Source organism: Rhipicephalus microplus, unplaced genomic scaffold (genome assembly GCF_043290135.1).
Source record: "Rhipicephalus microplus isolate Deutch F79 unplaced genomic scaffold, USDA_Rmic scaffold_12, whole genome shotgun sequence".
Classification (NCBI taxonomy): Eukaryota; Metazoa; Arthropoda; class Arachnida; order Ixodida; family Ixodidae; genus Rhipicephalus; species Rhipicephalus microplus.
Genome location: NW_027464585.1, coordinates 33,792,813 through 33,820,778, shown reverse-complemented (window position 1 = coordinate 33,820,778; position 27,966 = coordinate 33,792,813). Strand labels below are relative to the sequence as shown.

The 27,966-nt window shown below is 45.4% G+C and overlaps 1 protein-coding gene across 2 annotated transcripts in view; it reads right to left on the bottom strand.

The window, feature by feature from the left end:
* Rpn9 (regulatory particle non-ATPase 9) overlaps positions 1-27,966 on the bottom strand; it is a 224,197-nt gene that overhangs the window by 142,016 nt on the left and 54,215 nt on the right. For both annotated transcript variants that reach the window (XM_037418097.2, XM_037418096.2), the window contains exons 2-4: positions 21,184-21,256; positions 19,540-19,574; positions 18,322-18,377 (exon numbers count right to left, since the gene is read on the bottom strand). In XM_037418097.2, coding sequence (XP_037273994.1) covers positions 18,322-18,377; positions 19,540-19,574; positions 21,184-21,256 — 164 coding nt within the window. The remainder of the gene's footprint in view (positions 1-18,321; positions 18,378-19,539; positions 19,575-21,183; positions 21,257-27,966) is intronic.

Below are 27,966 nucleotides of genomic sequence, written 5' to 3'. Positions count from 1 at the left end.
AGCATTACAAACTCAATGTTGAGTGACTCACAGCCTTGAGTCAGTGAAACTGAGGTCTGCACTTTTTTACAGTTGTGCTTTCTTGCTTGTGCTTATTGTACTTTCTTACTGTTACCCCTTGCATGCATTTTCCCCCAGTGTTCCGTTTTAAGCATTGTGACAATCAGAGGGGGGAACATCGCCATGTGTGTTACTTCACTTTTACAGTATTCGAGTTTTGCCAACAAAACGTAATTAATGCTGAGTACAAATTGTACCTGCAGTGTTTGTGAAGCTTCAGGACTGTAGTAGATCATTTTGTGTAGAATGTGCGCATGACTCAAGCTCATTCCAGAACTTGCACGTCCACCAGTGATAAGGCTGGAAAGTTCTACGCATGATGTATAAAAGACAGCACGTCCCAACAACTCTGTTTGCTCCTATCAATGCCAGTGTGTATCACTGTGATTTGACTTTCCGTTTGCCGGCCAAAAGTTCGGCCAAATAAAGTTTCATATTGAACATAAAATCTGCTGCCCTTGTCGATGCCACGACGCGTAAGAAAACTAAAGCAATCATACTTTCACCACCCCAAATGAACGGTTCTCCAACTAGTCATTTATTTTTGGAGAATCTTGCTTTAGATATTGTTGACAGTGTAAAAACTCTAGGAGTGTATTTTTATAAAAATTTTCCATGGGATACACAAGTCAACTATCTCGTTCGCCCCATGTCAAAAACCGGAGGTATACTCACAACATCACAATTTCTGCTTCCGAGTAGTGTTAAACTACAGCTTTATCATGCATTGTTTTCCTCTCAAAAAAGCTACCTTTTTCTTGTTTGGGGCACCACGACACAGACAAACATAAATGGACTACATATACTACAAAAGAAAGCTATAAGTCACGTAGTTAGAGTACGCCACAATGCACAGATCGAACCACTATTTACACGTTTTTCGATTATTTCTGCTTACAACTTCTACGAATACAACTTAGCTCTCAGATTCAAACAATATCTTAAACTTCCTAATGGAACAATTCATACATTGGCCCTGCTTAAGAAGAAAATTCACCCCTACCCTTTCCAAAATACAGAAAACTGAATCATTCCATATGCACGTTTAGTTATGAGTTAAGCAGAGCTGCAGACTTCCAAAACTGCTTAACTGCTTGACATAACATAAAATTGTCGTCGAATCAACTAGTAAAAAAACATTCACTTTTTTGTTTCTTTGATAGTTACCGCCAATGAGAAATTGTACTTTTTTGTTTGTTTTTTGTGAGTTTGTACTTGTATATATATTGTTCTTATTTCTCTTTCCTTCATTTGCAAAATGTAATTAAAATATTTACTTTGCCTCGATTACTTCAGAAGTATTGCATGCGGTTTCTTGAATGTGCTAATAATGTTTATTTCTAAAAAAAAAAAAACATCTAAAGTGTACAACCAAGCGGTATCTGTTAGAACATATGCAAGTATCGTAAGGTTGTTTTTTTTTTTTTCTACCACATCTACTGTCCTGCTGTATGCCTTGAAAGGGGGGCCCTTGTCCCCCGTCAGGTGAACGGTGTTTCACTTTTTGTTCTGGCCTCCTCCATCTTTTTGTGTGCGTGTGTGTGTATGGCAAAAAAAATGGAATGAAAGTTGAACTTAATTGAATATACTATATTTACTCGCGTAATAAATGCACTTTCTATCAGAAAATCGAAGCAAAGTTGGAGTGCATTAATTAATTAATTAATTAAGCAATACTGCAGACCCTTGTGTGGTCCATAAAGGAGGGGTTGTACATCAATTGCGGAATCGTAATAAAGAATGAAACATCGTAATCACGGCGAAAAATAAGAAACAATGAGAAAAATGGGAACGCAAGAAGAAATGTCAAGTACAGTCGTAATAGATAATGCAGATTCTTCAGCTCGCATACAAAATCATTGGCATCAACAACAGTGGAGGGCAGAGCATTCCATTTGGACACAATTCTAGAGCAAAATCTGTATTTATGCGATTTCGTTCTAGCACAAAATGGGGCAAGTGCTCTTCTGCAGGTGTGTCTAGTCTTCTTAGCTCTGTGGGGATGTACACAATCAGGCAAGGTTACTTTTGAGTTTCCGGTAAGACAACTTTGGAGAAAAAGCAACCTACTGACCTTTCTGCGCTAATGATGGGACCTTATGCTGCCTCCTTAATGAGGAAGGCGAGTCCGTCATTCCATACTTATTAAATATGAAGTGCACTGCTTTTCTTCGAACCTGTGCTTGTTCTGCAACATCACTTTTGTTGTAGGGGTCCCATACCACTGAAGCATATTCCAATTTAGTTCTGATGCAAGTATTATAAGCTCAAAGCTCAACGCTAGGAGGTGCGGTTTTCAGTTTCCTTTTCAGAAACCACAACTTCTGCTGTGCAGAGATACAAGTAGCCGATATATGTGTTGACCTGGTTAGTTTGTTGTTGAAAGAGACACCCAGATACCTACCTTTGTCGACCTCCTGTATATTACGTTGGTTAATAAAGGAAGTGAACTTACTAGGCATTTTCCTTCCAGTAATACGCAGAAGTACACTCTTTTCTGTGTTTAACTCCATGCCCCATCGAATGCACGAATCCCCACCAGCCAGTAGGTTCTGTTGTAATGGTACATGATTGTTCAGGGAACGAATTTCTTTTAAAACAATGCTGTCATCTGCGAACAGTTTAATGCAAGCACCATTATTAAGTCTGCCAAATCAATAATATAAATGAAAAACAACAAAGGTCCCAAAACACTTCCCCGGGGCACTTCAGAAGCCATACACAACAGTTCCGAGGTTTGACCCGATACTTGTACAAATTGCTGCCTGACTCGAAGGTAGGCACCAATCCATTTATTAATATTTGACGGAACACCCAAATATTCTAGCTTCCATAATAGCTTCCCATGAGGCACTTTATTGAATGCCTTCGAAATGTCTAGAAACAATAGAAACAAAGCATCAACCTGACCAGCCATATCAAGAATATGTGAAAAATCATGTACTATTCTCACAAGCTGTGTAACTGTAGTAGCAATGCTACTGGCTTAGACTGTTTTGAAGCGGCTTTTGGAGCAGACAAAAATGTGTTTTGTAGCACCACGACTGGTTTTCGGAGCAGATATCGCTAGAGTCAGTTTTAAGACACCAATTGTGTTTTCGAAGAAATCCATAAACAGGAGTTGTGTCAAGCCGACGTTCTGACAAGCGGTCTTGTCTTCCCTCAGAACAAAACTGTTCTGTTGTAGCTTTGAGAAAGATAGGTCCGTTTGTCAAAACGTTGGCCCAATAACAACCGCTAATTACAGATTTTTTTCATCGCAAGGTTCCATTCACCCCTTCCTGCCCTTTTTTTAATACTGTGTTCATGACACACAAATGATAAAATTACTATGTGCTGCACAGTAATCAGGCATAATGAAGTAAAAAAAAATATTATATCACTGACAGATAATTTGACCATATTTAATAGACAAAGTCTATAATAAAACAAACCATAGCACTTCATTATAACGTGACTGAAGATCAGTTGACTACCAATTTTTTTGCAAGCCAGATTTTTCAGACATGCTTGCAAATTAAGACGATTTTTCGACAGCATCACAAGCCCTATCGACATCTATGGATAAGAACATGTGAAATTTTCTATGCTGAAATTCTTCGGTATCCAATTTTTTTGCACTTTCAGCAGACATTCTAAATATGAAACAGCATTACTTAAAGTCACTATCTTTGCTATGTCTATGACCTCGTACGCTTAAACAAGCGCTTTCAAGCGCTCGAAGGTCAGCTTTGCTGCAATGCAGAAGTGCTACGGGGTAAAGCAAATTAAAAAAAAAAAACCAAAGCGGCTAGTGTATAAGCCGCGGAGTATATAAGCATAAAAAATGCTCTGAGGAGTGATGCCAGCAATGCGGCAAACACCCATGTAAGACTTAATAGCTTTATGATAAGCATCTTCAAGCATCTTCAACTGACTGCTTGTTACTGCATGTGATGCAGTTGTCAGCATACTGCACGCTTTAATTCACTCACGCGTGCCATCATCCACGTTGCCTTTCTGCGCGAATCGGCTAAGTGCACCGCACAGATGCGGTGCCTTCATGAACAAAAGCAGCTCGCCATCCCCGCGCCTGTGTGCGATAAGGAACAGAGTGGGCATCAAGAACCACTTTTTGTATGACAAACTAGTGAGTACAAGAGCACCCCGGTAGGAACGGCGTCAGCTCTGTAGGCGATGTGCTGCACACTACTAAGAAAGATAAGTCTCGTGTGGTGACAAGTGCTACGTGTCGCCGGAAATTTTCATACAGTGGCACATTTACCAAATGCACACATGCATCGCAGAGGCCCGGACAAGTATACCTCTTTTCTGCCACACCCTTTATCTTCTGCGTCATCATTTCCAAGTGCTTTGTTGAGTGTAGCCACCGCAGCGGAGACCTCTCTGGAGAGGTCGTGCTACGGAATATCCGGGTATATAATATGAAAAGTATGAACCTCTCTTAAAAAAGCTAACAATGATTTATGTGTAAAAAGTGATTCCCTACCGACGAACATTGCAGGGTTAAAGGGTATCTGCTGTCGGTAGGGTAATGAAAAGTGTCGTCTTCTTAGCGTGTCTAATTCTTTGCACTGGATCAGAATGTGAAGTACGATGAGCGCTTCTCCACATCTTTCACACAAAGGTGGATCGCCACCAGACGAAAGAAATGAATGTGTAGTGTATGTATGTCCTGTTCTTAACCTTGTGAGTATTGCTCATGTGTGACGTGACTTTGATACTGGCTTCCAATGACCAAGTTGCGGCTTGATTATGACATGCAATTTATTACCGTGTGTCCCATGTGGTCTGCCAATAATTCCTGAGCTTTCATTTTAGAAAGGCTTTCAAGTCGAGTGCAGGACCTGGTATCAATGTATTTCTAGCCATTTTGTTGGCAGATCCAGCTAGCTGGTCCACCAGAACGTTGCTTTGTATTTCGCTGTGTCCAGGCACCCAGCAGACTACAACATGCTGCTGGGATGAGCACACTGTGCATAGGAGTGAATAAAGCGAGACAAGGGCAGGGTTTTCGTGCTTTTTAGGTGTTTTCAGAGCTTTTACTACGCTTAGGGAATCTGCATATATTATTGTCTTCTGTATATTTATTTGTTTAATGTGTTTAACGGCCGCAAGTATGGCATAAGCTTCGCCGGTAAAAATGCTTGTATCAGTGCGCCGGCTTCCAAAAAGGATGGGCCGATGGCTGGGTACGAGACAGAAGTGTTAGACTTTGAAGCATCCGTAAAAAACTCAGGACATGTGTATTTATGTTGTAGTTCAAGGAAGTATGTCTGGATATCTGTGATTAGTGCATGCTTTGTAACCTCCAAAAAAGACACGTCGCAATCTATCACCTGCCACTGCCACAGTGGCAGGCATACTACAGGAGCCATCAAGCGGTGTTCGAGCGGCACACCGGTTTCCTTCGCTAGGCCCCTCACACGGAGGGAGTAGGGCTGTCTCATAGAAGACCGTTTTTCAAACACAGCAAGGCTTGACATGTCATTGATTGTGGAATGTGATGGGTGATCCTTGTCTGCGTTTACATTAAGATAATATTTAAAAGACATGTAACATCTCTGTAGGTGGAGTGACCATTTGTTCGATTCCACGTACAGCCTCTCTACGGGGCTAGTGCGAAAAGCATCCGTAGAGAGGCGGATGCCTAGATGATGAACAGGATCGAGCATTTTAAGGGCAGTAGGTGTCGCAGACTGATATGATATATCCCCATAGTCTAGGCGGGTACGTACGAGGCTTTTTACAAATTTATTAAACACTTCTTGTCGCTTCCCCTTGTAGTGCGAGACAACACTTTTAGAACGTTCATAGCTTTTATCCACTTGTTTTTTAAATGTTTGATGTGTTCTTTGAAGGTTAGCTTGGTGTCCAAGATTAGGCCTAAAAATTTGTGTTCGGTAGTAACGGAAAGACGTTGCCTATTCAGTTTATTATCGGGTTCGGGATGAATACCTCTCTTTCTGGAGAACAAGACACACATGCTTTTCTGTGCATACAGCCGGAACCCATTTTCTTCAGCCCAATTGGAGACTTTGTTCAAACCAAGCTGAACCTGCCACTCACACATGGCCAGATTATAAGACTTAAAACCTAACTGGACGTCATCGACATATGTGGAGTAAAAGATATTTGGAGGGACAGACAAGCGTAAAGAATACATTTTGATAATAAAAAGTGTGCAACTAAGTACACCACCTTGCGGCCCGCCTGTTTCTTGGACAAATGTTTGGGAAAGAATGCTGCCTACTCAAACTCAGAATGTCCGATTTGACAAGTAACTTTCGATTATGTTGAACATTCTTCCGCACACGCCAAGATGGGACAGGTCTTTTAATATTCCACAGCACCATGTTGTATCGTAAGCCTTTTCGATATTGCCGCATGTTGTTAAGCACCTCCTGAAGTCCTGCGCCGCTTCCTGCTGCTATGAATTCTGCCACACCAACGGACAAGTCAAACGCGCCGAGCTAAACGCGCCATGCAACGCTGGCTGCACGTGTCACCACATCACGCGCTGGACAAGGAACGCTGGCGGTTTTTCGAGGAGCAGCTCGAAGCGAGACGCAAGAGAAGTTGGCGAGGTTTTGACTAGTGAGCTCACAACCTTTGTGTATTTAGTTGATGGGCACAAGTTCGCCATTAATAAATAGCTGTTTTAGCTTCCGGCACTGTATTTGTTCACACAAACTGGTGGAGGTGCTGGGTATGATTCCAAGCCCATCTCAGCATAGGGAACATAGCCCAGAACCCCGAAGGTTGGAGCCAGCGCTGTTGACTCCCGTACACCAACGAACGAGTCGTCGCCTACGAGGTGAGCAGCCCGAGTTTGGTACCCTTTCCAATTCTTCGAGACCAGTGGAGGACGTAAGTTCCGGGGCCCCTGCAATGGCCACCCAAGCAACTTCATTTCCATCGCATATCGTCATGGACCCGCCCCGCATACCAGAGGTATTTCACGGTGATATTTTCGAGGATTCCGAGGACTGGCTCGATGGTTTCGAACGCGTTGCCAGACTGAACGGTTGAAACGAAGGCCGGAAACTTCACTACGTCTACGTGGCACTGCAAGATTCTGCACGTACGTGGTTCGAAAACCACGAAGCGTCCTTATTATCGTGGGACGACTTTCGAAGAGAGTTTCTTGCTACGTACCCAAACACGGATCGCAATGAAAAGGTAGAGGCCGCTCTTCAGACGCGAAACCAACGGAACAACGAAAGCGTCGCCATGTACATTGAAGACATGTTTCGACTGTTCCGCCGGGCCGACCAGAACATGGCTGAGGAAAAGAAGTTGCGGCACCTGATGCGTGGAGTGAAGGAGGAGCTTTTTGCAGGCCTGGTGCGTAATCCACAGCGCTCTCTTGCTGAGTTCAGATCAGAGGCGACCATGATAGAAAAGACCCCGCAGCAGCGCGCGCGCCAATAGAACAGGGACGTAAGCATCTCATCTGTTAGCGCGGCGTCGACAACCGTCACGAGTAACATTGATCTCTTGCGTGAAATGGTGAGGGCTGTCGTAAGGAAAGAACTCCAGAAAATACAAATCACTCAAGCTCATCCAGCGATGTCCTCACTTGCCGACGTTGTGCGCGAAGAAGTGCGGCAAGCGGTTCTACAACCACAACCTCAAGTACTACAGCGCGCACAACCGGAGCCTCCGCCTCAGTTGTCGTATGCGCAAGCTGTATGACAGGACCTCGGAGGCGAGAATCGGATGGCTGCGACTGCTGTGATGCCTCCGACGTTTTCTCCGAGTACGCCGCTACCAATGCCGGAAGCAAGACCACGTAAGAGCGATGTATGGCGCACTGTAGACTGGCGGCCCCTTTGCTACCACTGCGGAGAAGAGGTCACCTTTACCGGGCGTGCCAGTATCGTCGAGCGGGACTGCGTGGTTTTCCAGTCAATGCACTATGCCCACGGAACGGTGAACGGCCCTATGAAATCGAAGAATACTTGTCTTCACACTATTCACCTCAAGACACGCAACAACGGGAGTCGCGTTCGAAAGCACCGATGCGCTATCGGTCGCCGAGTCCTCGTCCATCATCAAATCTCCGAAGATCACGTTCACCTAGCCCGCGGCGGGAAAACTCGAGCCAGCGACCTCTGGAGGTGAGGCCGCTGATATACTGACAACTGAAGACCCTCCATTGTTAGCCCGACAGGACGGTGGCAGTTACGCAACGACGGTCAAGTGCAGTAGTAGCGACGTTACCTCCGAGATATTCGTCACGATCGACGACGTCGAGGCCATTGCCCTAATAGACACTAGTGCAGACTATTCCGCTGTCAGTAATTCTCTCGCAAAGAAGCTTAAGAAGGTGATGACTGAGTGGACCGGACCTTAGATACGTACCACTGGAGGGCACTTAGTCCCGTGGGGTTATGCACCGCAAGGATAGAAATAAGAGGATTTGTGTATGTTGGCAGCTTTATTGTGCTTCCTGAGTGCTCCCGGGAACTGATTATAGGCATGGACTTTTTGCAAACAAACAATGCAGTCATTGACTTGCAAGAGTCCCACGTTTCGTTTTCTACGGAGAATGCCGTCGCCTTCTGTCATGCGGAGAAGCAATCGTTCTACCTCTCCGCATTGTGGACGAAGATGTAACCGTGCCGCCACGTTTCAGTGTGACCGTTCTTGTGAGGAGTGAAGTTCTTCGTGACTGTGACGGATTAGCTGACGGGAACATCGGACTGCTACTAGAAAAAGGACTATGCGTGGCAAGAGGCCTGGTGAGCTTTCGTGATGGATGTGCGTATGTCCTATTAACTAACTTTCGAAAAGAGCTGCAGCATGTTGCGAAGGAAACATCCGTAGCATCGCTGCATGAGTACGTGCAAGTCTCAGATGTTTGCACCCTTGATAAAGCTTCAGAGACAGTAAATAACGTACTCCAGTCAGTAGACATTGACAGAGAGCTCTCATCATCTCAGAAGCAACAGATTGCTGACCTCATCAGAGAGTTCGCCGAGTGCTTCTCCACCTCGTCGAAAGTCGGACGTACTCCCATCGCAAAGCACCGTATCGTGGTCGAAGAACACGTGAGACCTGTGCATCAGCGCCCATACCGAGTAGCGCCAAAAGAAAGGGAAGCCATCAAGAACCAAGTGCAGGAAATGCTCAACGATGATGTAATCCAGCCATCCAACAGTCCGTGGGCATCACCGGTAGTGCTAGTCAAAAAGAAGGGCAACACTCTGCGGTTTTCCGTTGACTACAGAAAGCTGAACCAAGTCACAAAGCGTGATGTTTACCCACTTCCACGGATCGATGATGCCTTGGATAAGTTACGCAATGCTCACTTCTTTGCATCATTGGACTTAAAAAGTGGATATTGGCAGATCGAGGTGGACGAACGAGATCGCGAGAAGACTGCGTTTGTGACCCCAGACGGACTATACGAGTTCAAAGTGCTCCCTTTCGGTTTGTGCTCTGCTCCCGCTACCTTCCAGAGGATGATGGACACTGTGCTCTCCGGACTCAAGTGGCAATCGTGTCTCGTCTACCTCGACGATGTGGTGTTTTTTTCTTCTACCTTCGAGCAGCACATCCACCGACTGAGAATGGTACTGGATGCCATTCGCGTGGCAGCACTGATCATCAAACCGCAAAAGTGTCACTTTGGATTTCGTCAGCTTCGGTTCCTCGGGCACATAGTTAGTGCGGAAGGCGTCCGCCCAGACCCGGAAAAGATTGCAGCAGTTGAAAATTTTCCAAAACCGCAAGACAAAAAGGCCGTCAGACGATTCCTGGGACTATGCGCCTACTACAGACGCTTTGTTGAAAACTTTGCTAAGGTCGCTGAGCCTTTGACACGGCTAACAAAAGAAAGTGTACCATTCTTTTGGTGGGAGGAACAAGAAGCGGCTTTCTCAGAGTTGCGACGCCGTTTGCAGTCTCCTCCAATACTTGTCCATTTTGACGAAGAGGCCGATACAGACATACATACCGACGCGAGTAACGTTGGCCTCGGTGCCATCCTCGTTCAGAGGCAGAATGGAGAAGAAAAGGTCATTGCTTACGCGAGCCGCACTCTATCGAATGCCGAGTCTAATTACTCAGCGACAGAGAAAGAGTGTCTCGCATTTATATGGGCCATCAGCAAGTTTCGCCCATACCTCTACGGAAGACCGTTTCGAGCAATCAGTGATCATCATTCATTGTGTTGGCTGGCAAACATCAAGGACCCTTCCGGAAGATTTGCTAGGTGGAGCCTGCATCTGCAGGAACATGACATCACTGTGGTCTACAAGTCCGGTCTCAAGCACAATGACGCGGATTGCCTGTCTCGCGCACCTGTTGAGTCTCCATCATCTGACCAAGAACAAGACATCCCATTTCTCGGAGTTCTGAAAGTGTCGGAGATGGCTCGTCTTCAGCGAGAGGACCCGGAACTACGCCCGCTTATCCAATACTTGGAGGGTCACCAAATTAAGGTACCACGAGTTTTCGTCCGTGGTTTGACATCCTATGTCCTCCAGAACGACGTCCTATACAAGCGCAACTTCGTAAACACCGGTGAGACGTTTCTGCTTCTTGTACCATCATCACTGCGAGCAGAAATCTTAGAAGCGTGTCATGATGACCCATCGGCTGGCCATATGGGTAGTAGTCGCACTTTGGCCAGAATTCGCCGGAAATATTATTGGCCGAAATTAAGGGATTCGGTGCACCATTATGTTAAGTCATGCCTTGAATGCCAGAGACGTAAAATACCACCATCGAAACCAGCGGGTCTGTTGCAACCAATAGAGCCACCAAAAGGGCCATTTCAGCAAGTGGGAATGGATTTGCTTGGTCCATTTCCTCTCTCTTCATCGGGAAAGCGCTGGATTGTCGTAGCAACAGACTACATGACTCAATATGCTGAGACATCACTTCTCGCGAAAGGAACGGCGAACAAAGTAGCCCAGTTTTTCGTCATTCAGATTGTACTACGACGTGGCGCACCACAGGTTGTCATTACAGACAAAGGAACAGCATTTACTGCCCGTTTGATGCAGTCTGTTATGAAGCTCACCCACACCGATGTGGTGACACGTGCACCCACACGTGGCTGCACGTGTCACCACATCACGCGCTGAACAAGGAACGCTGGCGGTTTTTCGAGGAGCAGCTCGAGGCGAGACGCAAGGGAAGTTGACGAGGTTTTGACTAGTGAGCTCACAACCTTTGTGTATTGAGTTGACGGGCACAAGTTCGCCATTTATAAATAGCTGTTTTAGCTTCCGGCACTGTAATTGTACGCTACAATATCGAGGAACACAGAGAGAAAATATTGTTTATGGACGAAAGCGTCTCTGATCTGTGCCTCGATACTAACAAGGTGGTCTGTGGTGGATCTACCCTTCCGAAACCCAAACTGAAATGGGTCGAGTAAATTGTTTATTTCAAGGAAATGTACAAGTCGGCAGTTTATCATTTTTTCGAAGACTTTGCACAAGCAGCTTGTAAGTGCAATAGGCCTATAGCTCAAAGCTGAAGAAGGGTCCTTGCCCTCTTTCAAAATGGGAAAAATAATAGCCTCTTTCCAGGAGGTAGGGATAGTGCCAGAAAATCAGATAGCGTTGTACAAACAGAGTAAGGTTTTTCGTGTTTCTGCTGGTAGGTTTTTTAACATTTCATACACCACACGGTCAGAACCTGGGGCAGAAGTGCTGCAGGAGTTTAGAGATGTTCGGAGCTCAGCTAGACTGAAAGCTTGGTTATATGCTTCGTATCTAGTGGATTTGTGTTCGAGTTTCTGCTTTTCTATTCTTGTTCTGTATTTTTGGAAAGTGTCAGTATAGTGAGATGAGCCCGATACCCGTTCAAAGTGTGCACCGAGGAAGTTTGCCTGATCTTCCAAGGTATCACCTTGAGTGTTTACGAGTGGGAGTGAGTGTACTTTTCTTCCTGCTACCCTATGAACCATGTTCCAGACTTTGGCCTCTTGTGTATACGAATTCATCCCTGATAAAAACTTGTGCCAACTTTCTCTCCTGGCCTGCCGACCCGTTCTCCTGCCTTGAGACTTTATTTTCTCGAAGGTGTCAAGATTTTCAGCAGTTGGTGAGTTCCAAAGCAACCTCCATGCTCTGTTTTGCTGTTTGCGCGCGTTTCGGCATTCAGAGTTCCACCATGCACACAACGTTTTCCAGGGTGTCCATTTGTTTGTGGGATACATTTTGTTGCAGCATCAATCAAAAACGCTGTGAACTAGTTAACAGCAAAATTAATGCTCAAGGTAAATATGTCACTCCAACCTAAACGAGCGATGGTATAAAACTGTTCCCAGTCGGCTCTGTTCATGAGCCATTTGGGAACACGTGGTGGACACTCAGTTACTGTGGTTGTGCTCGAAACTACTGGGAAGTGGTCACTTCCGTACAGATTACTGATGACTTTCCATTGGAGTAGAGGCACAAGAGATGGAGATACTATGCTTAGGTCTATGGAGGAGTAGGTATTATTAGCGAGATTATAATAGGTTGGTTATTTTCGATTCAGGAGACATGCGCTCGACGAGAGAAGAAACTGTTCAATCAGTCCACCTCGCACGTCGCAACGAGAGTGACACCATTGCCTGCTATGCGCATTAAGGGGGGACACAGGTCTTAAAAGGCCAAAATTCGCAAAAAAAATCGACTTTTTGAAGCTGACATTTTCGGAATCTGTAGCTATTTTTGCACTTATGTGAAAAGTTTCTAGCTTTTCGCGTCATTATTTCTAGCACAAAATCAATTTATAACATCCCTGTGAGATGAATGTGAGCGCAAACTGACACTAAAATTGCGCTTTTTCCGCGCCTAACTGTTGCCGTTACACACGAGCTATCGTGTTCATCTTGATCTCGTTTGGAAGGGTCGTTCTTCATCTTCAATTTCCCGCCACCGCTGGCTCGCCTTACTCATTGGTTTTTTAGCAAAAACGTGTCATCGAGAAGCACTAGCACGCGATTCGATTGGCTGCTTGGGGCACGTGACAAAACCTAGGCATCCAATTGGCCAAGGGGCGCTTTCGGTGTCTGCTTCACCATCGTGACGCGCACTGACATGCGCCATTTTGTCATAGTGCTACTGACTGCCTGCGGCAGAAAAGAAGTTCCGCGCTACAGTAATTTCTGAAGCGGGTGTGGCAGTCGTTCGTTCGCTGTGAACTTCAGAAAGAGCCCCGCTATGGCTCAGGACAACGAGGATAACGAACTCAACGCGGTCAACGGCAGTTGCCGAGTCACCAATGTAGGCCTAACTCACGTACGAGCCCGTTGGTTGCCGACAACGTTACTGAGAACGGCTGTGTTTTGCAGCCTCATCAGTTAGAGGACGGCAAGTAAAAAACAGAAGTGAAGCTACACGAGATATCAATCTTTGTAGTGACGGAACGGAAGTGCAGTCTTATCGCTAAACACGCGGATGCCGCGGTTCTCCCCGCCTGACGAAAGGACCTTGAACTGCGCGACGGGTCGTCAGAGTGGAGTATGCCGCGCATCGACGAACAACAGAAAGTCAATCCGTTCGCGGTGAAAATACTCGCCACCCCCGCAATAGAGGCTACTGGCAACTGGCAGACTGCTTTTAACGACGTGTTCGCAACGTTGTCGCGATCTCCGCTCGAAAATGCGGCAGTCTTACGTGAAAAGAAAACTAGCACCTCGGCACTCGCGTAGCCTCGAAATTGATGAGTGAAGGAGCAACTTTGGTTCGCGACATTTACGGGTAACTCATTCTGGACAAGCCGGAAAACATCACCATGTTATTCGACGTATAGCAGATGACGCACGCACATTTGTCGCACGTCGCCGTCAGTAAAGTTACCGAACTGATAAGCGGCCTCGCGGCAGACGAGCACACGGCGACAACTTGCTACAGGACTAGAAGAAACTACACGCTCGTGCAAACAGTCAGTCCTATTACATTCCCGGTGCATATTAACTGACTAAAAGTATGTGTGCCATGACATTTTTTTCCCTTGGAACGGCGAAATAAAGTTTTAACAGCATTATTCTTGAAGCACGAATTTTTACCACTTTCTTTTGCTTGTTCAATAAAAGTGGACCTAGGACAGCCAGAGCTGTAATTGTTTTTGCACAATGTAGCTAAATGTGCACAGAAAACAATGCTGGAAGCCTATTTTTAATGGGCAGCTTCATTTTTTTTATTTTATTATAAAAATTTCTGCATTTGGTTACATGCAATGAACTGTGCTCTAATGCAATGCAATAAACTGTGCTGTAATTCGAGAAGTACTCGTTCAATTTTCAACCAGCTTGCAGCGTTGCACCCCTTAGGCTTTCTAGCATTCATTTATATGTCAATGGCCATGTAATTCCAACTACATACATTTTTACAGTTAAAAATGTTAGAATTCTGTGTTTTCTTCATTTTCTCAAAACGGCAATTTTGCACACCCTGCATGAAAATTACTGCAAGATATCGGAAACTATTACAGATAGCAGAATATTTCTTTTTGCAGCATGAAGCTATATGTTTCGAGCACACAACATAGGAAGCACATTTTGATTTATCTTGATGCAAGTTTTTTAAACTAGCCTTTTGTGTGACCACACAATGGCCACATTCAGAGCTGTGAAGTTTAGTGTACTGTAAAGTAATAAATAATGCCCCAATCAAAAAAGTGCTTCCTATGTTGTATGTCTTACGCTTTCTACTGTCAATCCCTATGTCATTTATAAATTTTTGACAGGTGGTTATTTTTCCATTGTGGTAAGAACAATAGAAATTGTTATCTTGATTATTTAATAAACTAATGAAGCTACAGAAAAAATCACTATATTTTTAGAATCAGGAGAACAAACTAAGTAAGCATGCCAACTTTCGTCCCATTTGGTTCATAAAATTAATGAGAGAGCCCTAAGACCCATGCCCCCCTTAAGTCTCCAAGAAGAACACAAGGCTCCGGAAGTTCAACAATTAAACAGTGTAAATCCCGTTTTTGTAGCTGATAGCTAGGAGGAATGTAAATAGGGCAAATTGTGATCAGCTTATCAAAAAGAACTGCTCGAACAGCCACTGCCTAAAGGGATGTTTAGAGTTGTGTGTGCATGCAATCCCTTGATTCACTATAATGGCAACACCTCCGGATGATGTCATAGCATCATCACGGTCCTTTCGAAAAATAATGTATTTACGAAGAAAGTTGGTGTGTTTTGAATTAAGGTGTGTTTCTTGTACACACAGCACTTTTGGTGAGTGTTCGTGTAAAAGTTCTTGGATGTCGTCAAGGTTTCTGAGAAGGCCCCTGACGTTCCATTGTATAATTTGAGTGTTCATGATGAATGTAAAATAGTGCTGTGTGTACGAAAAGCGAGTGGCTGTTTAGACAGGGAGTTTGAGTTCACGTAACAGGGCTGTCACCAGGCTCTGTTATCCTTTTTTTTTTGTTTTTTTGTTTTTTTTGCACGCTCCAAGGAGCTGTGCCGCTCTTTCGGCACCAAGGGTACCGACGTATCCATTGCCTCCTCGGAGGCACTGGATGCCCGCACGTGCGAGCTGTTAGTTCGAATTTTGGGCCTCGCCTGGTGAGGTGAGGCCTTGAGACCTGAGGACTCTGGAGTCTCCGGTCTCTGTTCGGGAGTAGGCGGTGTAATCTGGACTACAGCCGCCTTGGGGGCAGGTGCCACAACCGCCGGCACGGTATGCGCGGCCCGAAGGAGTGACGAGGGCTAGTGCGGCGGTGCCCCCTGACGCGCCGCATCAGCATATGTAGGTTCATAGAATGGTGAGACTCTCCAGCATGCTTCCTTAAATGAAATGTTCTCCTTCACCTTCAATGGACTTATCTCTTTTTCTTTCTTCCTGTATGCGCAGAAGCATGAATATGCGGCATGGTTTGCTTCACAGTTTGCACAGTGTGGCAGTTTGCAGTTCTCAGACACGTGGCCTAGACTCCACATTGTGCACAAGTCTGGCGCCCATGACAGCTTTTAGAGCCATGGCCATACCTCTGGCATTGGAAGCAACGACAAGGGTTCGGTATGTGCGGTCTGAGAGGGGTCTTCGTGTACCCTGTTTGAATACTTTCTGGCAGATTACTGGAAGCGAACGTGAGCATTAGGTGTTTTGTTGGTGTTACCTTGTTGTCTCTTCTGATGATGATCCTTTGTAAGATTGATATGTGGGGTTTAACGTCCCAAAACCACCATATGATTATGAAAGACGCCGTAGTGGAGGGCTCCGGAAATTTGGACCACCTGGGGTTCTTTAACGTGCGCCCAAATCTGAGCAAACGGGCCTACAACATTTCCGTTTCCATCGGAAATGCAGCCGCCGCAGCCGGGATTCGATCCCACAATCTGCGGGTCAGCAGCCGAGTACCTTAGCCACTAGACCACCGCGACGGGGCGGTGATCCTTTGCACATTGGTGACATTCCAACTCTTCCACCTCTCCAGAAGTTCCTCTTCGGTCAGGCCAAGCAAATCAGCATCAGATACCACTCCAGGGGTTGTGTTCATTGATCTGTATAGTGTTACAGTGATTGGAGTCATCAAAAGTTCAAACATTTTGTAGCTTCTCAAACTGTTCTTTTTCTCGAATTTCGAGGAGGAGGTCTCCGCTGGCCATTTTGGTAACTTTGTACCTGGCCCCAAGAGTTTCTGTAAGACACCTGGCTACTACAAAGGGGGATACAGTTCTGGTTTGCTTGCCACTTTTCTCACTATGTACGACATGAAAATGGGAGAAGTGTTTTTTTGAACGGTTGAAAAAATGCAAGTCTTCGGCGCGTACGCGCTTTAAGGCGGTACGATCATTTAACATAAGAAAAGCTCTATGCATGAGTATTTCATTTTCTTCAGAAGCGTTGGCGGCCACCAACCACGGAGCCCAACGAGGGGACGCTACAAGTTTGCGGATGCTAAAACCTGCAGACGCCAGCCGTACAAAGCAACTATAACCCAATGCGCCTATACCAAGGTAGGCTATTTGCACAGGGTTAACCCTAGCCGCCAAGAAGTTTGGAAGTAAACGGAAGAAAGTAGAAGACAAGACAGATGAAAAGTGAGAGCTAAAAACGAAGATGTAGGGAGAGAGAGATAGGAAAAGGCGACTGCCGATTTCCCCTGGGTGGGCTAGCTCAAGTGTGCCGTCTACGTGAAACCGGGGCCAAAGGGGTGTGTTGCCTCTGCCGGGGGCCTTAAAGGTCCAATCACCCAGCGAAGGCCGTCTCACTTGCAACAAAAGCAAGAATCGGGAACTATTGTTGCGGAAAAAGTTACAATCTTTTCTGGGCGACAAGCGATTTCTGGTTTTCAGAAACCTGCTATGTTATGGCGATGAATGGCCCCTAGTGACAGCAAATCTTGTCGTCGTGGCTCGAAAATTGCGTGCATGTGGTTGGGCCTTAAAATTTCGTATTTGCAGGAAGTGACTCGACTGTCGGCGCGGGAAGTTTCGTGACCTTCGCTCACTGTGCACTTGTCAGCTGTGATGTCTCTACACACTCATCGTTCGCGAACCCCGCTGTGGCGCATAGATATTTAAAAAAGACCGGGTACGTGTTGCTCACAGATAGAAAAAAAAGTACACGGTGCGTGGCAGGAGGCAAAGAGGGGGAGGAAGCAAGCCAAGGTGGCCGAGGGGAGTTGGCATGATAATAAAAAACGGAAGAGATCCAACAGGCAAAGAGGCACCGCGTGTCGGTTAGTGAAACTGCAGCGAACAAATGTAAGGGGTGCGTTTATTACGCCAGGAAAAAAAAATCGAAATTTTGACGACTGAAGTAGAGGGTGCGTTTAATATTCCACTGCACTGATTGTGCGAGTAAATACGGTATATACAGTATTTTTGTTCATTTGATACGACCTGAGGACAGTGGTACATGTGTGCACCACATTTTATGCCCTGCTACAAGGACAGTCGCACATATAGGTAGCAATTTCTCAGGATATATTGTGCAGATTTTCATGGAATAGTGCAAAACATATAAAATCATCTTAAATGTTGTTCTGTAGATATTGAGAAAGAATTTCTATTTTTAAAATGATGTCCAACGAAGGGTTGGTCAATTAAAAGAGCAGAACAAGCCGCGAGAAGAGATGGCAACAATCGCTGCTCCTACTGTGGCCTGGAAACGCCGATTGTGGAACCCAAGGTCGAATGTGGGCCAAATGCAGCAAGAAAGGCATGGAAACAGGAGCTGTCCGACAAGCTCGGTCCCCTGTCTGCTCCCCTGGGGTGCAATCACTTGCTCCCTTCAATGCTGTGCCCCCACCTCAATTTCCCTTACTGTTTGCAGCACCACTGACCTGGGATGCTCTGGGAAACCTGGGCAGCAATCTTGACCAGAGAGAGGGGCTTCATCCTGCAATGAGAAAAAGATGGAGCTCCCCATTGTTGTGTTGTTGGTTCAAATGTTTCCACGCTCAATAATGTGTTGTATTAATAATTATGTGTCACTTAATGTAACTTATGTTACCGACAATAGCAGCTTAAAAGAGAGCGAATGGGAAGCAGTTGGTACGAACCCATACGTAAAAACAGCACAAAGTAAACACAGACACACAGGACCAGCGTGGACTGCTAACTGCTTGGTTTATTGCAAGGGACGTACACACACATAGAAACAGAAAATCTGGAGAGGGGACTATATACAAAACCTTCTGGCAGCGTCTGCATCACGACAAACAAATCCTTTGCCGGTACTAAATTGTTTAAAAGTTCCCAATATTCCGTGGAAGTGACTATATTTGGCAAACAAAACATTACCTCGACAACCGTCTGCGCGAACATGCCAACAACCTCAAGGCAAAAAATGGCAGAAATATAGCCCTTCACTGTGCTAAGTGCAGAAGCGTGCCTCGTTTTCACGAAGAACGGGTGCTTCACACGTACAAAGAATAGGCTGCCTGTGAAATTTATGACACTTTCACAATGAAATGTAAAGATAAACAGCATTAGCATATCCTCGATTATTCTAGCAAACAAGGAGTTTATCTATCTTGAAAACTAATCTCTTACGAATAAACTATATTGGACACAGACAGACACCACTAGCAGATCTCATTTCTTTTCGTTCCTCTCATTTTCAGTTTCTGTGCATGCCCTTCAAGCAGTTGGCCCTCAGCGTTGGTCGTTTGTGAATTCTCGTCCGTGTTCATTTCGCACTGTTTATGACTACGGATAACAGCAGGAGAGAAAGATGAAAGCTTGCAATGATAAAATAAGATAAAAAATCAAGCCTGGAAAAAGACAAGTCCACTTCTTAATACACAAAGCCCTTGTTGACGAATTTTTTGTGACATTCCTCATGTTGCTTTTTTTTTTTTTTACTTATGATGGACCAGTTTCGTGCCAGTATTCTCCACAACGATCAGGTTCGAGGGTGGCCATGTGCCCCTTCCCTCGGAAAAAGTTTCTGCCTGTGGGCCTGGCCCGGAATTTTTGTAAATTGCACAGTTTCAGAGGCTACAGAAAAAGTGGCAAAGCAGCAAGAAAGCCACCAGAAAAAAAAAAAAGAAACTCACTTGTTTTCGAATTCCGAAATGAAGTTCTCGTACATCTGAAATACAGGAATACAGATTAAAATTTAACACTGATACGCGAATCTGGTATTGAGCAGAAAGCAAGCGCGACTAGAAATGAGCACGCAGAAGCGAATAGTGTGCCTCTTGAAGGATGTACAACTTATTCCTACAGGTGTACAGCCTCTGCAGCACCACTTCCTTTTCTTACATACAACACAGTAACATATCACTGGAAAAGATGGGAAACAGTGTCTGGCAGCTCCTGTGCAACTGTGAAGCTGCCCTACTTCACTGATTAATGCAGAACATTGATAAGTTGATGAGCTTCGTCAACTTACCAGTAGCAGAATGCATAAATTGCCTACTTTCTAATATAAACGACTGTCCTCAAGCAAGTGATTAAAAAATAAATTTGTTTTTTATTAATCAGTCTTGACAATGTCGTTCTTGTGACATCGTCCTGCTGCATTCCATGGCCGGCTGTTCAAAAGACAAGCACAGAGACGTGCTATCTTTTTTTTTCCATTATCTAGATATCACAGAAGTCGTGTGATCATTCTGAATGTATATCTTTCATGACGAAACATTAAAGAGCGTTCTTTCTTGGTCCCAATGTAACAAGTGTCAGTCCCTGACGAGCTTGAATGTTGTAGCTATAACAGAATATCTTTGCCTCATTATTGAGTACATGAGCAAAAACAAGTGGAGCATGACTGTACTAAAAAGTATTCATCAAAAAAAGTGCACTATCTAAAAAAAAGGAAACCGTGCATAAAGAGCTGTCATACTAAGCTGCTAAAACAATTCCAAAAAGTTGTTTCTAGAAGAAACCAATAATGCACTTGGAGCAAGAAAAACAGAACTTTTCAAGACACTAACAGAACAGTAATTCAAACAAAACAAGGTTTGTTGCAGTTAAACTTTCCAGCAAATCTTTTTGTGCAGAGGCATTTGCTGCATTATTATATAGACCTAAAGCAACAAACTTGCAAATGTAGTGATGATCATTAGATACAAATTAAAAATATATCATAAAAGAATTGCAGTACTGTCTTCCACAGTCAAACCCCACTACAATGGAGCTACACAGGGCACTCGAAAAATGTTAGCAGTTTAGGTTTATAATCTATGGTGTGGATATTTATATCTATACATAACTCCTATTAATCGTCGTAGAACCTTGACTATGTTTTTTTGTTTTACTTCCTAGCATGTTCACTATTTACTTCCATTTTCATTGTGTAACACTGAAATACTGTAATGATTAATTATCTTTTTATAGTTAAAATTAAAACCAAGGGTCCCACAGTAGTTGCTAGACTTTTGGACCCTCGTCTGCATACTACTAATCATGAGCCTTTGTATCTTGAATGCATAATGAAGTGAAACTAAAGTGATGGCCCACACTTGCAATCTCTGGCATTGGCAACTTCCAAGAGAGCACGATGCCTAAAACAGTACCACACCACCTATGAGTCAACAAAGCAAACAATTTCAAAGGCTTATTAACTGCAATATTGAACAGAGACTGGACGCATGCAGCTGTTCTGTCTCTCATTCATCTTTGCCAATGGGCCTTTTAAATAACTAGCCTTTTAAATAACTAATGTTAACCAACTTGGTGCCTTGCATGATCAGTCTCACCTGAAAGAGACCAATCTGTATCTTGGGGCTGCAGACAAAGGTGAGCAGTTTGAGGGTCAGCTGGTGCCACAGCCTGCAATCAAAACACGCAACTTCGGCATTATACAGGCACATCCATGCTCATCCACATTTTCTCCTTCCGCCATTGGAATGGGAGCAAGTAATGGTGTTTTCATAAAAAAAACTAGCTGCAATAAATGAAGATACATTAGTTGACAAATTGCTATGCCTCTCAAAAACGTATGCACTTTAAAGGAGCACTGACACAAAAGTATTGCACCTTTTCTTTTTTTTGAATGACCTATGACCCACCTAACATGGCTGGAAACCTTGTTTGCACGAGTGCACGACAATTATTTATTTAGAGACATTTTCAAAGCACCCAGTCGCTGTTTCGGCTTCAAAGAGCACAGAACTGAGTAGGCGCAGTTCTGGTAGCACGGTGACCATGGCTGGCCATGTGACCACACAAAACTGTGCCATGAGGTCACGGGGTCGTGACATGGACGAAGAGAGCAGACTGGGTGGTCAGGTAAAACTGTTTATTGGGCCGCACTTGTGGCCACGTAAAAAGAAAGTCAGATTACAGTAAGACACACTGTCATTGATAGCAGCAGACAGACCATCGGCCAACGATCAACTGATAAGCGGCAAATCACGGCGGCATTTATACATGTTATGACTTGTAGCTTCCTATCCCACTGCTGCCACCAGTTGTTGCGGCTCTCGGCGCTGTTCTCCAGTAGTCGCTCTGAATCCCAGCGCTGAGCACCCGTTGTTGCCGACCGGTGTCTACCCGGTCTTTTGTGGTAGCGTGGTGTAGCTTCGGGTTGAGGAAACGAACGCCCACAAGATGGGGATACGAAAAACAAACATGTTTATGGCACTATTTACAATTATTTGCAGCATGGAGATTAGGAGTTCACAAACCACGAGCGTGGTGGTTGAACTGTTACATGGTTCAGAGCGACGTCCAGCACTCTGCAGCGTCGTTTCAAACCCTGTCGGGCTCCTCCTCCTTGATTGGAACGTCGATCACACACACACAAGACACTGCCCACAGGGCATAATTCAGTAGCACATGGTCCGCCGAATAGTTATTGCCCCTCTTGACGCAATGCTCTGAGGATAGGGGAAATGGGCTTCCTTCCCGGAACAATTTGGCGGTTGGGTTGCTTCTTCCGCCTTTCCCAGGAAGGGCAGCCAAGGAGCAAACACTTGAATCGCGGAGACACGACCTGTGCGGTCAGTCTGCTTCGCCGTCTCGCTAAACAAGCCGGCCCGCAGGAGTCGCTTGTAGGGACATTGGCCAAAGCCACCTTCTAATCCGTCTTCTAATCTCTTTGTCGCTCCCTGCCACTGGACGCTGGTTCTGAGAGAACTGGGGTTCCAGGCGTGGGAGCGCTGCCCGGCCACGTTTCTCAGCGACAGCATGGTGTCTACTGACGACGGTCATAACAGCTTCCCCCTCACCAGATGAGTCACGGAGGGTAGCAGTCACCTCTGCTGCACGAAGTGGCGACGGAAGGGTCCATAGTGTAATGCCAGGAACTCGCCTTCGCTTGTCGCATGGTCTGGGTAATTGCCGAAAACTTCGACAGCAACTTTGAAACTCGACCACATGCACAAGCAAGCACTCGGCCCCCTTCGAATAAACCAAGCCAAAAGAGGAATGGCAAACCAATTTTCATTGCTAGCTTTACCAAAAGCTCGCACTCAGAACTTTCAGGACTCACTTGCGCTAAAAACCAGACGTGCTACCTTACACATTTCACACAAGATGCACGAAAAAACCAAAATATCAATTTTGATACATCAAGAGCACCCCTAGATAGTTCAGAAAGAGCGACTGAGCGCATCAGCGTTTCCATTCAATTTGCCCTTTTTATACCTAATGTCAAAATGATATTTTTGAAGAATCAAGCTCCACCTCACAAGGCGACTGTTCTTCGATGTCATGGTTTGCAGCCAAGAAAGGGGACAATGATCTGTCTCTACTTTAAATTCTGCACCTCTTAGTTAACACTGCAACTGATGAATGGCTTACACAATGCAAGCGCATTCCTTTCCTGAAGCACAGTAGGTTATCTCACGAGAGCCCAATTTCTAGCTCAAGTAAAGCGCATCTTTAGTTGTTACCATTGTTGTCCTGACATAAAACAGCTGCTTCCTTCTTTTCATCGCTGACCACTTTTATCGGTTCTATCCCGCTGAGAGCATCGGTCCGGAACTCGGATTGAGCGAGCGCTAAAATTGTCCTGATGTTCATCTGTTTACGGTCGCCAATGATCGTCTACTACTGAGACATGAAGCTCACCAGCCTCCCAAAAGCTTAACCCAAGCTGTGACCTAACGGCCTACCTCAACGATTAGGGAAAGCTTCATGATCTGCTCATGATCACTAGAACAATCATTCTGCAAAGAAGACAACAACAAAAAAGTAACAAACACTGCCTTCTAGCAGGTTTGTTCTGTTAGTTACCTGCCTTTGCTAACGCCTTTGATTATAAAAACACCGAGTTCTTCTGAGCGTTTTCAATTATTCTCATTCTTGCAGTGCTGCAAAATGCACGGCACTACTAACCAAACGCTTAAGCCTTCAGAGTTGGTCTAAACATTCATCCTTACATTACGTAGCAACACACCGTGTAAAACACAAAATAATGCAAAGTGCAATACTCATCAAACGCACCTCACAATAATGCACAGGGTTTTGCTAAAACTGTGCACCAATGGCTCTCAATTCTCATAGCACGCAACGACAACTCCACTGTGTTGTGCCAAACTTAATCATTTTACGAAATCATCTAGTCTATGTTAATTTCTTCTTCCTTAAATGCGAATTCACGCCACATCCACATGAGAGTAAAGGCATACGATATTACACTAAACCTTTAAACACTAAAAAAATATATAACAATTTTTTTGTTTTTACCTTCTCGGTATATTCGTACAAATGATTAACGGACTTCAATTTTGAGCCTTTAGTTCAGCGGTTTTCCTTTTCAAAAATTTACTCTGCATCATGTAAATTACAAAATTAAAATCACTCAAATTTGCATCACCTATGCAACACTGAGTAAGAATATTGAACATGCCAGTGCAAAAGTTACTCACACTGACCGCCCCCTTTTCTCATGGTTCTTTTAATCGCACACGATGGGGTCGCGGTCCCGGCGGTTTTCGAGCACGCTAGAGGCTACAAAATGCACAAACTCTAAGCAGTGCACTGCCGTCACACCTCATTTTACACTTCGGCCTATTCTCCGCAGGAATTTGAAAGTGACGCCAGAAGCTGGGGGGGAGCCTGTGCCATTTTCCCTTTGTATTCACCCCTACGCGGTATTTAGCCACTCTGCCCTTTCGACTTTGACCCTTCGGCAAAGGCCGCTGTCCCGAAGTTGTCGAACTCAACCACGCGTTTCGTTAGGGTAATGTACCTTGTTTCTCCCCTTCACACCTGGCTCGCCGCTTGTGCCTCCATGAACACCACCATTGACGTTTCTTGAAACAGATAAATGGCCTACCCTCTCGTCTTTCTTGCGACTGAGTGGGACCTGTCCTAGGCTTACGCAGTGACGAACGCTTCCACTTCTTTCTTTTTCTGCGATGTTAGCAAATCAGCTCGATAGTAACGCTGCACTGCTGAAGCATGGCGTTCTTGCTCTCGTCAGCCACTGAGCTAACCATGCCTACCTTTGACGATGTTGAAGCGTCCTTTCGAGGCATGAGGATGGTTTACAGCTCCTTACTGAGCCCATTAGAACTGCTGGCCCCCGCCTCCTCTTCGCAAGTACCGTCTTTTGAAACGGTTTCTCCCTCCAGACCAACGAAGGCCTCGCTCTCGACATGCTCTCTAATTTCCTGAATGGCGGTATCCTCCTCTAACTGCTCAGTAGCCAAGCTACCCCTGTTCCCATTCAGAAGTAAAGTGAACCTGTCTGATGCTGGCAGAAGTAACGCATACTCGCGAGATTCCTCCTCCGGCTGACCGATCTCTTGTGCCTCGCTGCCACGGTTGCCTGAATTGTCTTCCTCTGTTTGCACCACTGTTACGTCATGCGCTTGATCAATAATATTTGACTCAGAGGATAGCCGAGTTGCCAATTTTCGCACCTTTGAATGGGTTAACGCCTGAACTACCCTGTCACCGAAGAGAATGCCCTTCTCTCGCAATAACATATCCGACTTGTTTGAGAACAGGTACGGATAAAATTCAGGAAGTTTTTCTGAAACTGCAGCCTCGGTTGTTAGTTTACCAAAGGGGCCCTCAATTACAACGGTTGCGACGGGCAAGCATACGCTCTGCTCTTCCACCACCTGGCGTATCCATGCGCACTGTCTTGTGTAGTCGGATGGTGACACATTCGACGGGTGGACAACATCCATTGTTGCTGCCGAGTCCCACAGCCCTTTGCATGGCTTTCAATTCACTACCAGGTCATGCATGTAAGGCTCTAGTAACCTCATGTTTTCAGCGCAATCACTGACAAATGAAAACGCCGTCTTTTCTTTTCGGCAGTTCTTGGCTATGTGACCAGTCTCATTGCACTTGAAGCAAGCGAACGGATTCTTAACCTCAAAAGTATTTTTCGTTTTTCCTGCGGTTTGCCCCTCCTCACTTGGTTCACTATCCTTCTTTTGAAATTTGCCAGGCAGGACCTTTCTTTTCCCTTTCTCATTTCGAAAACTCGAAAAATGTTTCCCATAACCTTTATTCGAGTTTGATTTGGAATTATAGGTTCTATCGGCTCCCAGGTTGCTGCTATAATATCTGCGTGATGCGTACTCTTCGACAAGTTCAGCCGCTCTCGTCGCAAAACTTATGTCACCCCGGTCCAGTAAACAGTTTTTATCATGCTCTGAGAGACAGTTCAAAAACTGTTCTCGACAGAATCCTCTCCACTACAGCGTTCCTGTCACTGTATGACTCGGTGCTCTTTAGCCATTCTGTCAAATTCGCTCTCATTTTGTACAGAAAGTCAGAATAGCTCTCGCTCTTAGACTTTTTAGCACCCCGAAATCTTTGTCTAAAAGCCTCTGCACAAAGTCTATACTTTCTGAGAAGGCCAGCTTTGACCTGCTTATAGTTGTCTGCGACCTCCTTGCTGAGTCGCGCAACAACTTCCGCTGCCTCACAGGGCAGAACCGTGAGTAGCCTTTGTGACCAGGTGTCTTGCTCGAATGACATTTTCTCGCACATCCGTTCGAAATTTACCAGGTACAGACCAATATCCCCTGATACCACGTATGGCTGGATGTACCGGACATCTTGAACTCTGCCTCCTTGTTGGGGTAAGGTACCACTTGCTGGGGACCACTGCCCAAAATTTACCTCAACTCAAGTTCTCGTTTGTGGATCTCGATCTCGTGCACCTGTCTTTCTGCTTCACGTTCGCAATCTAAGCAACGCTCCTCTCTTTCGCGGTCACGCCTCTCTTCCTCCTCTTTCTGCTGTCTGTTTCTTTGACTGATGAGGTCCCATGCTTCACAGAGCTCCTCATCATCAGCCCCCAAATCATTAATCACTTGAATGATTATGGGTTGTCGTGCCAACCCCTTTGTATCGATCCCCAATTCCTCATACAGCAGCAACAAGTCCGGCTTCTGCAGCTCCCATAAATCCATGATTGTACTGAGTGCTCGCTACTTCCACAAAAACTTTCCGAAATGGCGAAACTAAGTTTTTCGGCAAAGTTAACTTCCAGTTCTAAAATTTACCCTCTTTTAGAACCTGGTTCGCTCAAAGGAAAAGCCAAGCGCTCATCCATACGTGATCCATGTCTCGAGCCAGCTGCTTCTCGTGGGCCTACTGTTGTTGTCACTTGTAGCTTCGTATCCGAACGCTGCCCACCAGTTGTGACTTGTAGCTTTGTGTCCCACCGCTGCCACCAGTTGTGACTTGTAGCTTCGTATCCCACCGCTGTCACCAGTTGTTGCGGCTCTCGGCGCTGTTCACCAGTAGCTGCTCCGAATCCAAGCACTGAGCACCCGTTGTTGCCAACCGGTGTCTACCCGGTCTTTTGTGGTAGCGTGGTGTAGCTTCGGGTTGAGGAAACGAACGCCCACAAGATGGGGATACGAAAAACAAACAGGTTTATGCAACTATTTACGATTATTTAGAGCATAGAGATTAGGAGTTCACAAACCACGAGCGTGGTAGTTGAACCGTTACATGGTTCAGAGCGATGTCCAGCACTCTGCAGCGTCGTTTTAAACCCTGTCAGGCTCCTCCTCCTTGATTGGAACGTCAATCCCACACACACACAAGACACCGCCCATAGGGCATAATTCAGTAGCACATGGTCCGCCGAATAGTTATTGCCCCTCTTGACGCAATGCTCTGAGGATAGGGGAAATAGGGTTCCTTCCCGGAACAATTTGGCGGTTGGGTTGCTCCTTCCGCCTTTCCCAGGAAGGGCAGCCAAGGAGCAAACACTTGAATCATGGAGACACGACCTGTGCGGTTGGTCTGCTTCGCCGTCTCGCTAAACAAGCCGGCCCGGAAGAGTCCCTTGTAGAGATATTGGCAAAAGCCACCTTTTAATCCGTCTTCTAATCCCTTTGTCGCTCCCTGCCACTGGACGCTGGTTCCGAGAGAACTGGGGTTCCAGGCGTGGGAGCGCTGCCTGGCTACGTTTCTCAGCAACAGCATGGCGCCTAGTGACGATGGTCATAACAATGTGTCGTTGAATATTCTAACCTCATCACTGGTCTTCGCACAAGCTCTGGAATAATCTCAAGTGTTCGTGTCTCCTTTTGTTTCATTTAATATTTACAGAT